At 32.7% G+C, this 15,924-nt stretch overlaps 1 protein-coding gene across 2 annotated transcripts in view; it reads left to right on the top strand.

The window, feature by feature from the left end:
- Positions 1 to 15,924, top strand: part of LOC136027044 (lethal(2) giant larvae protein-like) — a 275,839-nt gene that overhangs the window by 127,921 nt on the left and 131,994 nt on the right. For both annotated transcript variants that reach the window (XM_065703968.1, XM_065703966.1), the window contains exon 12: positions 8,615 to 8,879. In XM_065703968.1, coding sequence (XP_065560040.1) covers positions 8,615 to 8,879 — 265 coding nt within the window. The remainder of the gene's footprint in view (positions 1 to 8,614; positions 8,880 to 15,924) is intronic.

Genomic DNA, 15,924 nt, shown 5'->3' with positions numbered 1-15,924 from the left:
GATTTACATTTATTTAGTAAAGCACGATTAGTCTCCTATGTAGTCTATATAAATGGGGTGGATCTTCCATTCCTTTTTTGCAGGTATGTTCTTTAATATCATTAGCCAATTTAAACCTGGACACTATGATTTTCAGAATTAGTATTTGACTCCTTAAAGTACTTATCCATGGCCTCGTTTTCATCTAAAATAAGTTCCATAAGTGCAACAATGGAATTTTAACAAGTCTTCCCGCTTTTCCTTTTATCGAGCTTTCTTTATATGAGAGAATAAGCTTTCGTATTTCATATGCTTTTGAAGAGGGGAAACTTAGTTTAATTATAAAGTTAGAAATGTAAATTTTGAAGTTTATGATAGGAGTCTAAAAGGAAAGGATAAAGTATTTGTTGTTGGTATATTTAAAATTCTCTGATGTATTTTGTGCATGCGCAAAGGAAAATATAAATAGTTGAAATTATGTTTTTTTTTCATACGCTTTTATTTTGAAGTCATAAATATAAATAATTTATAAATCCCATGAAATATCCATAGACAAGCATCGGACGTGGTAAAGCGGCGTGGTAAAGTGGAATATACATTTTTTAATGAAAATGAAATATAAGGTGTACCAGTTTTATTTTTTAATTTTGATGACAAAATCCGTCAGTAACATCAATTCACAGAAATTAAAGGGGAGGGAGAAATTTGCCATCAATTTTTTCAGCAAAAAGTACAAAAAAAAACAACAACAAACAAACAATTTTCAATGGAATGACAAAAAGAAAAACGTACTTTTGAAAATCTAGAGGGAGGAGGTGAAAAATCTGGGGGGAGGGGGCAAACGTCTTCCCATGCAAATATCCTGTGAGTTCAAATTGTCGATGGGAATATTATAAGTTAAATAATTTCGTGATTATGTTAATTATATTTGGCTTGGAACAATGATTAAATTTGTGAATATGTGAATGTGACCTGTCTTTTCGTTTATTTTAATCTTTTTTATTTTTTTAATTCATTTAATAATAGTTCAAGATTGCTATTAGACCGTCCGATTACCTTTGTCGTATTGAGATGTCTGCTCTAGCTCTTTTTAAGAGCTAAAAAAGCCAAAAAAAGAAAATTTTTTCTTTTTAGCCAAAAAATCTGGTGAATTACTTGCATTGAATAGTATACATTCTTTTGTGAGGACTGGAACAAAATATTTTTATTCCTATTCCTCAACATTAAAATTGAAGTCCCCTCCCCACTTAAAAAAGTTCTTCGACTTGATCTCGACTCTATTTCCTAGGTGTGAGTAGTGTATATTTAGTGTAGTGTAGAGTAGTGTAGTTTGGTGTAGTGTAGAGAGTGTAGTGTAGTAGTGTAGAGTAGTGGTGTGACAAGTAGTGTAGATTTACCAAATCTATGAATAGGATTAGTCACCATTTTAAGTAAACGCACTGACTGTATCTGTAATGAGAAATGTCTAGGTTTCACGTAGGCCTACCTATTTTATATCGTCACGTGATTGTTTTTAGAACAGAAGACTACTGAATAGCTGGGAGTTAAGGACACGTCAATTGTATAGGTAGATATAAAATGTTTAGTTCAATGGAAAGTTATTATATGTTAGTGCTTCATCTAACTTTTTTTGTTTATATGATAATAAGGAAATGCCACTTCTGAATTATTTCCATTTCTTAAATATTATGTCCTTGAAAACATAACCATGTATGATGTAGTTTACAAATGTAGATGGTCACCTATAGTCTGAATTTGAATCTAACCCAATTATGTTTTTGATGTGCAGTTTCTTTGAATTATTATTTTGATTTGTATTTTTGAGAAGAATGCAGTAATATTTGGATTAACAGACTCTATATCAGAATATTTTTTATTACTTTCTCTAAAAAAGTTTTCTAGTAGCTTTTTCTTCTTATTTTTTTCTTCTGAGAAACCGTTTCTTTTCAACGTTCAAGGCAGATTTTTCATTGTTTCTCGTCAAGTTCGTAATCTAAAAACGTGACACATTTTCTAAAAACTATTGAGCTCATTTAGCTTGATGATGCTCATCAAATGCTATGAGCCTGAGAAAATTCACCTAATCTTCGAAAAAAGAACACCCCAAAAATTAAAAAAAAGGAAACACCCCCATAAAGTGAAGCGACCTTATTGATTTGCCCCTTCATCTACCCTTCCTCTTTACGCTAAATTTGACTTTTACTCCTGATTTTTTTAGAAAGACTTCTCAAACACAAGGACCCTTGATTTTGAATGAAAATTATTTTTAAAGAGCTTTAAGACTTGAGCGTGAAGAACGGGGGATGAGGAAGGGTAGTCCCCCTCATATACAGAATAATTTCTTTTCTTTTTTAAGTTTTGATTTCGCACCTTACTGTCACATTTTACGATTGATCCATGACTTACCCTTTTTTCTGTAATTTTTGTTCAGTTCTTCTGAAAAGCATTCCAGTGCATTGATCCCTCCTTTCTCCTCCTGAATGTAAATGTATGAATACCTCACGGAAAACACTTTAATGTGTTTACTCCTCATTTCACCTGATTGTATTTTCTCCTCCTTAATATCAGTATAATGACACCTCCTGAAAAGTATTTCGATACATTGACACCTTTTTGCTCAAATCTCTGGAGAGTTTAGATTTTAGAATCTTTCTTTTTTCACTTTTGCCTTCCACGTGTAAAAAGTCAAATATCTTTTTGTCAACTATTACTTTCTTTGAGGGAGTTTTGTTAGCCTTTATGCTTCTATGAATTTTTATTCAAATTAGTGTTATAAATTGTGTATTTATGTCTAACGTCTGTGTATAAATTATTTCTAATAAGATGAAGGATTTGGCATAGCTTTTCATTGTGGTATTTTTAATTTTGAAATTATCTTATCATTTTTTACTTCTTCTTGAAGGTCACCAATAATTTGAACTACATATTTAGATTTAAGGAAAAAGCCTGTTTTGAATAACGTCTGTGACACATTCAAAACAACTAGGTTTTTCTTAATTTAATTCGTTCAACGTCTAAAAACACAAGGCTTAAAGTTCAGTGAGATTAAAAGGCTATATTCAATTAAAACAGGATCTCCACGAGATCCCCAAAAAGGAAATTTCCAGTTTTACGAAATGAATTGAGTCTCTTAATTATCATCTTACTAATAGAAACTGTGGTGATTTAATTGGATATTAGAAAGGCATACTCAAAGTGTTTTTAATAAAACATTTGTTTATCTCGGTTGTTTTTTGCTTTTTTAACTTTTTGATTACATATAAGGTCTATTGATTTTAAATTTTCCGACTAAGTGTTATTGTTTTCACACTGATGCAATTACACATAAATGCTTAAAATTTAGATTATTCATTAATTTTTACTCCTAGCTGATTTTAAGTATCAGAGTTACTGATGGAATAGATGGCGTTTATTATCTGCATTAATAAACACTAAATACACTTTCTCCTAAAGACGAGTTTACAAAGTCATACTTCTTACGAAATTCTACGTCATGCTTCGAAATGAAAAATTTGAAGTGAAAGAACTTACGCAACTTGCCCGATTTATATGAAAATACCATTAAACGAATTAAATAATTCAGTACTGCACAAGTTTTTAACGGATCGAAATAAAAATGAATATTGGTGCCAAGGAAAATATTTTAGGGATTTAATGCTTAAGTTTAAAATTATGTCGATAGGTCTGGGTATCTTGTTATTTTATATTTTTGAAATCTCTTAATATTTGTACTCAATACTTTTTTTTCATTCTTCGTGTTTATGGTGATTATTGGACTTTATACATTAGTCCTTTTCTGTCGGTTAAGTTTATATAAAAACGATAGAATTGAAAATTCTCTCTTGGCTCCTTTTCTTATGCCAAGTACGGATTCAGTGTTTTTCCATGGTTTATCATGTTCATCATAAGCTAATGTAATCTTGATGAAAGGAAAATACGAACGACAAGTAGGATTCTGAGAAAATCTTTCCATTTGTTTATGCTGCTTTGTCATTAAACAATCTATTTTTGTCTCATTTCTTGAACTAGGGAAGGCTTTTATGAAGTTTTTCTTTCAAAAATTGTGCTTGGCAAGGTCATAAAAAGGTCTCTGCAATATTTTTGGGACTAAGATATTATAATTTTGACTATATCCGTTAATAGTTGAACTAGCCGAGTTGTTCTGTTTCAACTCTCCTAGCCGAGTGGTTAGTGCGCTAAACTCGAGAGCCTTTGACCGTAAGGACAGGGGTTTGAGTCCCGATGTCACTGGTTATTTGGTTTGGATCAGTAGTCAGTGGTGTGACTCTGTAAGCTCAGCCAGAGTTGAACCAACTCCGATGATTACCTGGCATAAAAAAATGTAAAAAAAATTATTTTTATTTTGATTTAAAAAAATAATTTAAACATAAAAAAATTATTTTAATATAAAAATATGTAAAAAAATGCAAAAAAATATAGATATTTAAGGAAAATTATTTTACAGTATAGGGGAATTGTCGGATGATTTACCCCCAAACATGCATTACACTCCCGGCCGAAGGCAGAGAATCAGGAGATCAGTACCTCTGCTATGCAGGCCATTCAGTATGCGGAAAAGTATGTGTAACTGTATATTGGTTGAGAACATAATAACAGAATGATTGTTTTGGCGTCCTCTGTCTGTAGCAATGATGAATTGTCTTAGAAATGATCCATTAACGATCAGATATTGCTCATGGGGGCCCCTCCCTCTCCTAAAAGAATTCAGCGACTTTCGGAATTTCATGTTTTTGTGTTATTTAACTGTTCTTTTTGTCCTCCCAATATATTGCCACCCCGTGAAATAAATTCCTCCCCTCGAGTCCTGATCAGGGCAGCAGCTGAATTTGTTATCTATGGATCCAAGGATCATACAAGCTAAAGATAAATTATCTGGATAATTCTCTGACTTTCAAAATGTAGTTGTTTTTTTTTTATCTCGATTTGGTACTTATATTTTTTTATAATATGTAATTTAGAATGCATAGACTCCTTGGATTTTACTGGAGCTATTACCTGAAAAAACTGTATTACCTGAAATTAAAAAGAAAAGTATCTAAAATTTTGCGGTATCTAAAATCTAAGGTTTTAAGGAAATTAATTTTCATGACGATTCTGTGGAAAGGTAAACCTCTCCTAGATTTGTATTATGAAATAATATACTTTTAATATACTAATATTTTTAGGATAAAAAATATATATTTATAATATTTTAATATACTAATAATATACTCCTAAATATACTTGTAGTCGATGTTCACTAAAATAAGCAAAACATGAATTGAAGAACTTTTCTAATTTTTATATCCAATTCTTCGTGGTTGTTATATTGACCTTCGTTGTTTCAAAATTACTCTGATCTTTGTATCGTAGTCGCAAAGTACCTATGTTTTATTAAATTTAATATCAACTAACAAGGCCCACTATCTAAAAACAAAAAGTTCTTCGCTTTTGAATTTATTTGGAAATTAAACTAGTTTCTAAAAAATTGTGCAAGTGATTGAAGGAGTTGATATTACAGGAGGGGTGTGCACTTAAGTATGTTTATTTTAGCTCCAATTCAGAGCATGACTGTCCAATTTCTGTGCTACCTTACTTCACTGTTAGTTTGCTTACAACTTTTGATAGGGATATTTAAAAAAAACGATCTTTTTCCGAGTATTTTACAACTACGTAACATTTTAAGTGTTGCTTTCTGAAAATATCACGTTGGTGTCAGTGGCTCCTGGAGGAGGAGGGGGGTATTTACTCCGTAAACGTTACGCAATTATCTATCCCTCTGTGAACATTGACAGGGGGATTTCTTTTGATCCAAGGCTTCATTGTCTAGGTATTGACTTGGCCGAGTTGGTTAGTGCGCTGGATTCGGGATCCTTTGTCTGAGAGGACGCGGTTTCGAATCCCGGTGTACCCAATTCTTCAGTTGGGACGGGGGTCAGTGGCGTGACTCTGTAAGCTTAGCCAGAGTCGACCCAGCTCTAAATGGGTACCTGGAGAAATCTGGGGAAGGTAAACAGGAAGGGTGTGCGCAAGCACAGGATGGCTGGCCCCCAACCCCCCATTGCACTTCCTGGCTGAAGGGCCAAGAAACGGAGATCAGCACCGCCGGTAGGGACTGTAAAGTCTAATGCCGTATCCTTTACCTTTTACCTTTACTTTACAGTGGACATCCTGTATATTCAAGGCTTCGTACTATGAAAAGAACTGTTCTTAATTTCCAGCTCTTTATTGCTCTTTTATAGATGCAATTTTTGGTTTACCTCAAGTAAAAAAAAAAAAAAAAAAATCTGAAAAAGTTTTTGTTTGTTGCTTTATCGAATGTTTTAACTCAGTAACCTTCGTGTTGAATAGGGAAAGAGATTTTTCTTTTTTTTTGTTAGTACTTACTATTAATTTTTCTTCAACTGACGAATGTTTGTCATGCAATAAGGCTCTTGGATAATTAAGAATCGCTTTTTTTACTTCAAGACTAATGATTTTTGAACAGTTTATTGTGAATGCATCATATCAGGAATCACACGAGGTTGATCATAAAGATAGAAATATCCTGTTTTGATATGGTGTTATTGGAGTACAAAAAGATATCTCGACAGCTTATATTTACTAAAAAGAGTAATATTTTTTTTTATTCTTGAAGCTAATGGACGTATTGATGACTGTTCTTAATTTTTTAGGATGGGGCTCAGGACAGTGTAGTCTTGCTATTTTTAACAGAGAACTGATAAAGGGTTGACATTTTTTCAACCTATTAGACTAAATTTCTTAAGTGAAATAGAAATGAAATTGTCTCGAAAAAAATTGGAAAAGTTCGGAGACAATCTACAAGAAATTAGCGGGTTAAGGCTCATTAATTGGTGCGATACTTATTATTAAACAACACAAAATGTCTTCCATCAATATTTCTCAGTCTTCAAATATTTTTATTTTTATAGAAAAGCTGATTATATTTTTTTAATTAGAAAAGCTCTTTAGTAGCTTCTTTATACCATGATAAAAACAAAGTAATGGGAAAGTGTGGAGACTCCTGCAAAGCCTTAGAGAAGTGGTTCTCAAACTATGGTACGCATACCCCTTGGGAGTACGCAAAAATTTGTAAGGGGCACGTGACCAGCCAACAAAAAAAATTAACCCTTTAACTCTAGGACTTGCAATTTTATTTATATTTTAGCTATAGATTACTTGGTACCGGTAACTGAGAAGGGGTACATAAAATGTTTTGTGGGTAAAAAGGGGTACATTGTCTAAATAAGTTTGAGAACCACTGCCTTAGAGGGTTTAGCCTCATTAATTGATATGATACTAATTAATAAACTATATGAACTGTCTTCGATCAATATTTCTCAATCCTCAAAGACTTGTTATTTTTACAGAAAATCTGAATATAAATATTTAATAGGATATAATTTCAGGAGCTTTGTATATGAAATAATAAAAAAAAACTTGGGAAGATTAGGCTTTTAGAGCTTTATGATCGTGAGTAATGGGACTAATTTCATACTTAGTGTTTATTTTAGTACTTCTTGAAGAAATTTCTTACGATATAACCTATTCTCGACAGCTATATCTGTAAAAATGGTTAGAGGCACAAGAATTTTTTTTTCGTTTTAACGCTTGAATAAAATGACGATAATGCTCGGGTAAAGTTTTCTCTATACTCTGTTGCGTTTTTCACTGATTTTTTTTTTCAGGTCTAATTGGCATGTATGCTTAGATAGTTATTATATGTGTAAGCGTAATAGTTTTCTACCAAGTGATGATGGCTATAAATTAATGCCGAGCTAAGCATTTGTGTGAACGGGGTTAAACTACTTTCCAAAATAGCGAGACATCACGTGGTGTACGGATTTACTTAATAATATTAAACTGGGTTTTGTTTTTGATCCGTTTAGGTTTAACAAGGAAGAGCATAAAGATACGAAGAAAATCGTTTTTTAGCTAAGGAAAAATGATGTAAGCTCTTTCGAACCACTAATAAACATCTTTTTTGCTCAAGAATTAACATGTTGGTTTTGTTAAGAGTTAAAAGTAATTCGAGGGGACAAGGCCCTCCTTTATCCATTTTTATCACCCCTCCCACAATCTCCAAGGACGTTTGATCAAGATTTTGAGATATCGTATACAGGTCCTTGGAAAAGGGCCGTAAATTGAGGAAATTCACAGTTGTTAACCATGTGTCCTATAATCGAAAAAGGGGTGAAAATGCGGCATTCAATATGGGGACAGAGTTTTCTATCACCTAAAACTTTCCTGTATTGCTGTTTTGTTTCAATTCACTATTTGGCTGTTTAAAAAAACTTTTAATTGTTACGAAAAGCTTCTGAATAAAGGCTATGTTAAATTTTTATCATAGCCAAAATCGTATGTGTAATTATTTTTTTTTTATTCTTGGTAAAATTTGCGGTATTTCAGAAAAACGATTCCGAAAATCAGTGGGCTAAAACTAAAAAAAAAACAAAAAACAAAAAACAGTAATATAGCCTACGAACATTCTATGTTTAAATTCAGCGTAAAATGGCAACTATATTGAAGTATTTTTGCTCTTAAGAAAAAAAGGGAATATTTGTTCTTCTTTAAATCTTAATAGCTGTATTTGTGTTGTAGCTGCGTTTTCTTAATAGCTGCATTTTTGTTGTAGGTGATGACACTAGACATTGTATCTGATCGAGATAATTTTGTTTGGAAAGGTCACTCCAAGTTAGACACCAGAACTGAACCAATTAAACAGCCATTTGGGTATAAGGCTTCCAGTGTGGTGCAGCTTCATCCACCTGCTGCCATAACCTGCTTAGCTCTACATTCAAGTTGGGGTTTAATTGCAGTTGGCACAGCCCACGGATTAGGGCTGGTTGATGTTGTTCAACTAAAAGGAGTTGTCGCAAAATGTACATTGACGGCTAACGGTAAATATGTCTTCCTCTTGAGTGACTCAATAGTATCGGCGATTAGTCATTGTTGGTGGGATGAGGGAGGGGGAGGAGAGCTGGAGAAGGCTGCAGCTTTACTGGCATAAATTGTTTTCAAAATTACATATAAAAACTATCAGAAGGTCTAAAATTGACAGTCTCGAAATATAGAAAACACGTAAACTCTATCATTTCTGTAGCTGAACAATATTATGGGTTGTACCAAAACATGTTACTGATATTATGATACAGAAGTCGTAGTAACATAACGCCTTTTTTGTATTTCTACATTATTTTTTTTCTTTTTTCGTAGATTTACTTATGGTGCAATTCAAAATGCCTGGCCCAGAATTTGGTAGAACAGAAAAACATGTCTCACTAATTTCTATCTCAATCGATAAACTTTATTTGCTTATACGATAACAATCTTAAATAACAGTACACAATCGTATCTGATCAAATACGACAGAGTTTGTGTACGATAACTGCTAATACTGCTAATCACCAAGAAAAAGGAATTGGGCTATTGACGTTGGGTATTTGTCTCTATTCGGAAAAACTGTCACCTGTCGCATTTGACTTGCTGCAGCCAAATTCCCTTGCAAGCTTCTCTTTGTATTAAATGAGAAAGATATTCATGAAGTTTTACTGTAATTTTTACAGATTTTTTGTCTTTCATAATTTTTAAAGTACTTTATTGTATTATTATATTTTGCTTACAAGTAACAGTTCATATAGGGATAAATCCTTTTATTAGACAGTGAAAAATAATGACAAAAACTCTGAATATTTCGATCACATATATAGTGACCATTATCAGCAGATATACTCAAAGTTTTTTATCATTTTTTTTTTACTGTCTAATAAACGGATTTATCCCTATTTGAGCCACTCTTTATACGTCATGGAAAGGCAGAGTGGTCTTTGAAAATACCTTTGTATATTTTTATTATTGTCAATTATTGTTTTGCACTTTTGAATATCTTCTATATTTCATCCGTTTTATTGATTTCCTCGAGGAAATAAACTGGTTTTAACGAAAAGCTTAACAATGCTATTTCATATTGGCTATGACGGGATTTTTTTTTCATATTTTTTTTTCATATGACGGGATCGTTTTTTCATTTTTTTTTCTATATTTCATCCGTTTTATTGATTTCCTCGACATAATAAACTGGTTTTAACGAAAAGCTTAACAATGCTATTTCATATTGGCTATGACGGGATTTTTTTTTCATATTTTTTTTTTCATATGACGGGATCATTTTTTCATTTTTTTCATTTTTTTTTCTATATTTCATCCGTTTTATTGATTTCCTCGACATAATAAACTGGTTTTAACGAAAAGCTTAACAATGCTATTTCATATTGGCTATGACGGGATTTTTTTTTCATATTTTTTTTTCATATGACGGGATCATTTTTTTCATTTTTTTCATTTTTTTTTCTATATTTCATCCGTTTTATTGATTTCCTCGACATAATAAACTGGTTTTAACGAAAAGCTTAACAATGCTATTTCATATTGGCTATGACGGGATTTTTTTTTCATATTTTTTTTTCATATGACGGGATCATTTTTTCATTTTTTTCATTTTTTTTTCTATATTTCATCCGTTTTATTGATTTCCTCGACATAATAAACTGGTTTTAACGAAAAGCTTAACAATGCTATTTTCACACTCCTAAAAAACAAAAGAAAAAGATGATCGACCCATTCATATTGGCTATGACGGGATTTTTTTTTTTTGATGGCGCATGTAATTAAAAAAGACTCTTACTTAAAGAGTCTCTCATTTTTCTCTTTAATAAACTTGATTTGATATGTTTTTAAGGCCTCCTAGAAAGATCATAGCATAAAAGATATAGCTGCATTCCCCGGGGCAGAATTGTGTCTGAGAAAAGTGTCAGGCGGTTGAAGCACGTTTCATGAATGCCTGCTTAGATAATCTAAAATCTCTTTTTCTTGACTAGCCACTAGGGAATCTAAGAAAATAGAACTGACAGGGGCTTGGACCGGATCTGGTTCTGAAAATGGTTATAAGAATTTTGGAGGGTTAATAAAAAAATCGTTTTTGAGTAATTTTTGGGCTTGGTAAAAACTGCCGTGCATTTTTACAGGCTGGGGGGGGGGGGTTAAAGTAATTTTGGAGCCCTTCCTTATCCCCTTCTCTCTTCCTTTGTGCATGTTTGTAAGTGGTGTTTTATTGTTGAAGTTGGGACGAAATACATAAAGAAACAACCTTCATTCTGGTTCTACTCTTGAGACTCAATGTTTTTTTTTAACATCAGTTATTTTTGAATTCAGTTTTTAAATATTTTTAGGATTAGAGATGGAGGCTAAGGTTTATATTTTCTAAAGTTAAATTCCCAATTAGGCTACTTTATCTTTTAGTAAAAAGATCAAGCGTTGATTTTTAAGACTAGAATTAACTCCTGAGGAGACAGAAAATTCTGCCTGAACGCTTGTACAATAATGAAAAACAAGAGTAAAACAGGTGCAGCATAAGTCAAAATAATAATACAAGGTGATTGTTTATTCATTAGTAATATATTTTATGGACTAATGAACAAAAAACAAAACAAAAGAAAACTACACTCAGGTGGTATTTTGTTCTCTAATAAGTACGAAGATTCGACTATTTTGTCTTTTTGTGTCTACATTACTTGTTTAGGTGGCTTCTGTTTCCTATATAATTATTGTTATGTTTGTAATCTCCAGCTCTGTCACAATCATGTGACGTCATACATCAACTACCCGAGACAATCCTGCGAAGAGATCCTTTGTTTTCCCTTATTATGCAGTAGGTTCTATTAAAATTATGATGAATGTTCAGAAATGAGAAAAAAAACAACATGTAATTGTGATAATTTTAATCAATTAACGTTCCTTGTATGACTTCATAATTTGTAATATGTAAAAATACACTCTTTGATAAATAATCCGGAAGTTATAAGCCGAAAACAGAGTGAGGGACTTGCTACTCCCCAGAGTTGAAAAAACCCACCAACAAGAAGGTTTAAGCAGAAGATGATACTGACTGAAAATAACAAGCACATAAGTGGCGAAGTCCCAAACCCATCCATAAAGGCTGAACGCTCGGATGAGTTCAGGATGGGGATCAAAAGGTAGTAAAGTCAGCTTTTGCTAGCTAAGGGCCTGCAAAGGGTCTTTATGGTTAGTAAGATATATTATTAGTATTTTTTGACCTAGTAGTTTTGTATAATCTCAAAAATAAAATGAGGTACAACGTTTATTTGCATAGATAGTATGTCAAAAGTTTTTTTTTTATTGGAGCTTCTGTTGCAAATGAAACCCTATTGACATTTGGCCAAGTGCGAGATTAAAGGATTAAGATGAATAAAAGATTAAAGGAAGGTGTCATTAAGTGATATAAATTGAACATTTTACCAAAAATAAATCTTAAAACACGAAAGAAATCTGGTATGAAACTCTTAATATTCTATTAGAAGTACCACCAGAACCGTTTACTATTACAGAAAAAAGAGAAAAAGATATAGAATCTATAGAGGAAGAAAAGGGTGTACGAGGGAAAGAAGACAATACAAATTTCAAAATCGTTTGGAGCTTCAGTTGTTGCATTTCAGTTTTTCTTGCATATTATAATTTACTGTTTAGTGAAACATCCTCCAAAACCTTCTAGAGATCTGACATGTTAGCCCACATTTTGACATTGTTTTCGGCAAAGCTATAAACTAGAAAGATCTTATGGAGCTTTCCTTTCAGAAAGGCTCAATTTCATCTCCCTAAGAAGTACAAATCTGCCATGACATTCAGTTTCACTTTAGAAAGACAATGTCGTAATCGATGTCTGGATCTCTTTCTTTTTATTATGCTGTGGGAATACGCCCGGCTGTTGACCACTCCAAGATTACTAATTAAATAGCTGAAGGCTTCCGAAAGGATTGGAATGGGAGGGAATAATTGGCAATAAGCATCGTTCATAATTGAAATTTGTCTGGCACAAACTGTTATTCCAAATAGTATGTCTACAGAAATTTCAAGCTATAAAATTCATGATCGATGGATCCTCAACCCTGCTGACTTTTTGTAGATTCTGAAATACCAGTAGAGGATGTGTATTAATCACTTCTTTAAACCAATATTGCAACTTTAAGCTGCTGATTTCTCTTCTTTTTTCTTTTTTTATCAAATGCATGCATTAATCTTACAATTCCAAAGGTTGGATTGTAAAAATCTGTTTTGAGTTACTAGAAACTGTCTCATAGTTGAGAATCAAGAATCAAGAAAAATTTCAAGGAAAGTGGATCGAATTAGATTTACTTGTCACTGACTGAGGATTATGTCAGTCCTAATCTGTATCTTGTTGACTCGGTTTTAAGCTATTACAAGTAAAGGTAAAGAATCCGGTACTGAACTTTACAATCCCTAACTTCTGAATACTTCTTATTAAAATATCTCCCCCTCCCTCGAAAGAAAAAACAAATCCCTTGTAAAAGTCTGGATGAGTATCAAATTTTATACGATGGCAGTTTATACAACGGAATTCATTGTGCTAGAGCTAAATTTTACTTATTCGGGTTAGTTTACTGTTATCCATGCTCTTTCTCGTCCTTTTGGGTCCAAATCCCTTTATTTGCTCATTTTTTGGGTCAGGATCTTTCTCTAATATTTTAAGCAGTAGCCATAAATTAGGTCCATTTTACGCGGAAGTTCTTTTCCCTATAGTCCAGTTGTAACAATTAGGTAGAGCATTTAGAATAGCCATTGTCACATGCCTGAGTCTAATGAACAAGCGATTTTCTTCACCTTAGTGTTGATTACTTTCTTCTTTTTTGTCAAACAGTGAAAATGGAACTGTTTCTTCTGATGAACACCAGAATTATTTATCGAGTCGTGCTAAGGCAGCTTTAGCCACCTGGGGGTTCTATTTGCTTGTATTACAGTTAAAAGCGCCATGGTTTTAGGCCATTCACTGAGGTATCTGCTGCTTTTAGTGTAGCTTGTGTAGCTTTTACAGGCATCTGCTCATACTACTTATATAGGCTTATACATGCATTGGCTTTTAAAAGCGTTTTAGTGCTTTTACCGTAGCATTTGCAACTTTTACCAGCAACTGCTTATATATATATATATATATATATATATATATATATATATATATATATATATATATATATATATATATATATATATATATATATATATCATGAAAAGAGAAATCACCAATGCTAAAGCACAAAAAAAAAAAAAAAAAAAAAAAAAAAAGAAAAAAAAAAAAAAAAAAAAAAAAAAAAAAAAAAAAAAAAAAAAAAAAAAAAAAGAGACAGAAAAGGAAGACTGTTTTCCTAAATTCGTGATTAATATAGACCAGCACTTGAATGAGGCCTTAACCCTACTCATCCATACAATCACATAGGTCAAACAGCATAGCCACACACAATCAACCATAAAGAATAATCCACGGACAGGCAGTCATGTCGTCAATAAGTATAATATATATATATATATATATATGTCGTCAGTCGTCAATATATATATATATATATATATATATATATATATATATATATATATATATATATATATATATATATATATATATATATATATATATATATATATATATATATATATATATATATATATTAGCTTTTACAGGCATATGCTGCTTTTACCGTAGCTTTTACGAGCATCTGGCTATACACCTTATATAGGCTTATATAGGCCTTAGCTCTTACAGACATCTGCTTATTTTACCGTTGCTTCTCTAGTTTTTACCGTAGACCTGGACATAGTGGTACGAACATTAAGGACTTCTATTATAATAAGGCTGTTTATTATGGTAGATAACTCTTTATTTGTTCGTTGACGTTGAATCAAAAAGATGGCTTTTTATTTGCTGTGTATCAGGTTTGGATATCTCTAAAGAAAGACTCTTTCTTTATTAGAAAACTTTGTATCCTTACATTTTGTTTATCCCAAACAATTATTCAGGAAAAAAAAACTACTAATTTGCTGCTGATTGTGGCTGTGAGATATAAGCTTCTCGTCTGATACTATTAGGTATCTGAGGTTACCCAAGCTCAAGTCTGAATAACCCCATGGCTCGGAGTTAGCTAGGACATGAGCAACAAAGGAAAAAAACAAACATCAATTATCTTAAGAACTCCATGTGATCGCTTTAAAGTTAATCGACAGTTATATCTTTTGGCACCATCGTAAATGCTCTAGATGTTCCTGCTCGACAGGGTAGTTTGAGGGTATGATTGTGTTGCGAGAGCAACACTTTGGTTTTGTCCCGTTTTTTTTTTTTTTCGTTTTTTTCCCATGCCGCCGATGTCGGCTTATTGCTGGAAACTGGTAAGGGTCTAACCTGTGCGGTTTCTACGGAAAGTGTGTAACTCAGGTCGGATTGATAAATATGGCATTACAGTTTGGAAAGCTCCGTAGAACTCTTGCCTGGGGCCAAAAAGGATGGTTTTTGCTTGTCCACGAGCCAGAGCCTATGGTGTGCGAAGTGAAGTGGAGTTATATAGCCTATGTCAGAGAGGAGTATCTGAAGTTGTGTAGCCAAGCTTTCGTCTCATCAAACCATGTTTCTGCTTTCGAGTGGAAAGCTCCGTTCTAGCTGGCAAGCAGGCAGGCACCACTTTCAAATTGAAGATGGACTAAAATCTATAAGTGTTATATATATGCGGCAGTTACCCGGCCTCACAGTTAATATATCTTCTTTGAGTAATAAATAGAACAATTTACAGAAGCAAAAAAGCGACATTTTCCCACGGGTCCGAAAGTGCTGCCGTGATTTTGGGTTTATCATTTGTTTTTTCGGACTTGGGATTGAGGTAGAGAAATGTTATCAGATGTACCTCTTAAACTTTAAAAGCTCTGTCATTGCTAAAGAAATTGGAGCTTATCCTTTGCTCTTTTCTAAGTGGTGACGTTAGAAGTTGGCCTACGGCACAAAAAAAAAATCAACTTTTGAACTAAGACAGATAGAATTTTTTTCGACGGCAATCGATAGCTCTTGATGAGCTAATCAAAGTATATGTCATT

Source organism: Artemia franciscana, chromosome 5, assembly GCF_032884065.1.
Source record: "Artemia franciscana chromosome 5, ASM3288406v1, whole genome shotgun sequence".
NCBI classification, from domain to species: domain Eukaryota; kingdom Metazoa; phylum Arthropoda; class Branchiopoda; order Anostraca; family Artemiidae; genus Artemia; species Artemia franciscana.
The sequence above is the reverse complement of the archived record's forward strand: the minus strand, read 5'-3'. Positions and strand labels throughout refer to the sequence as shown.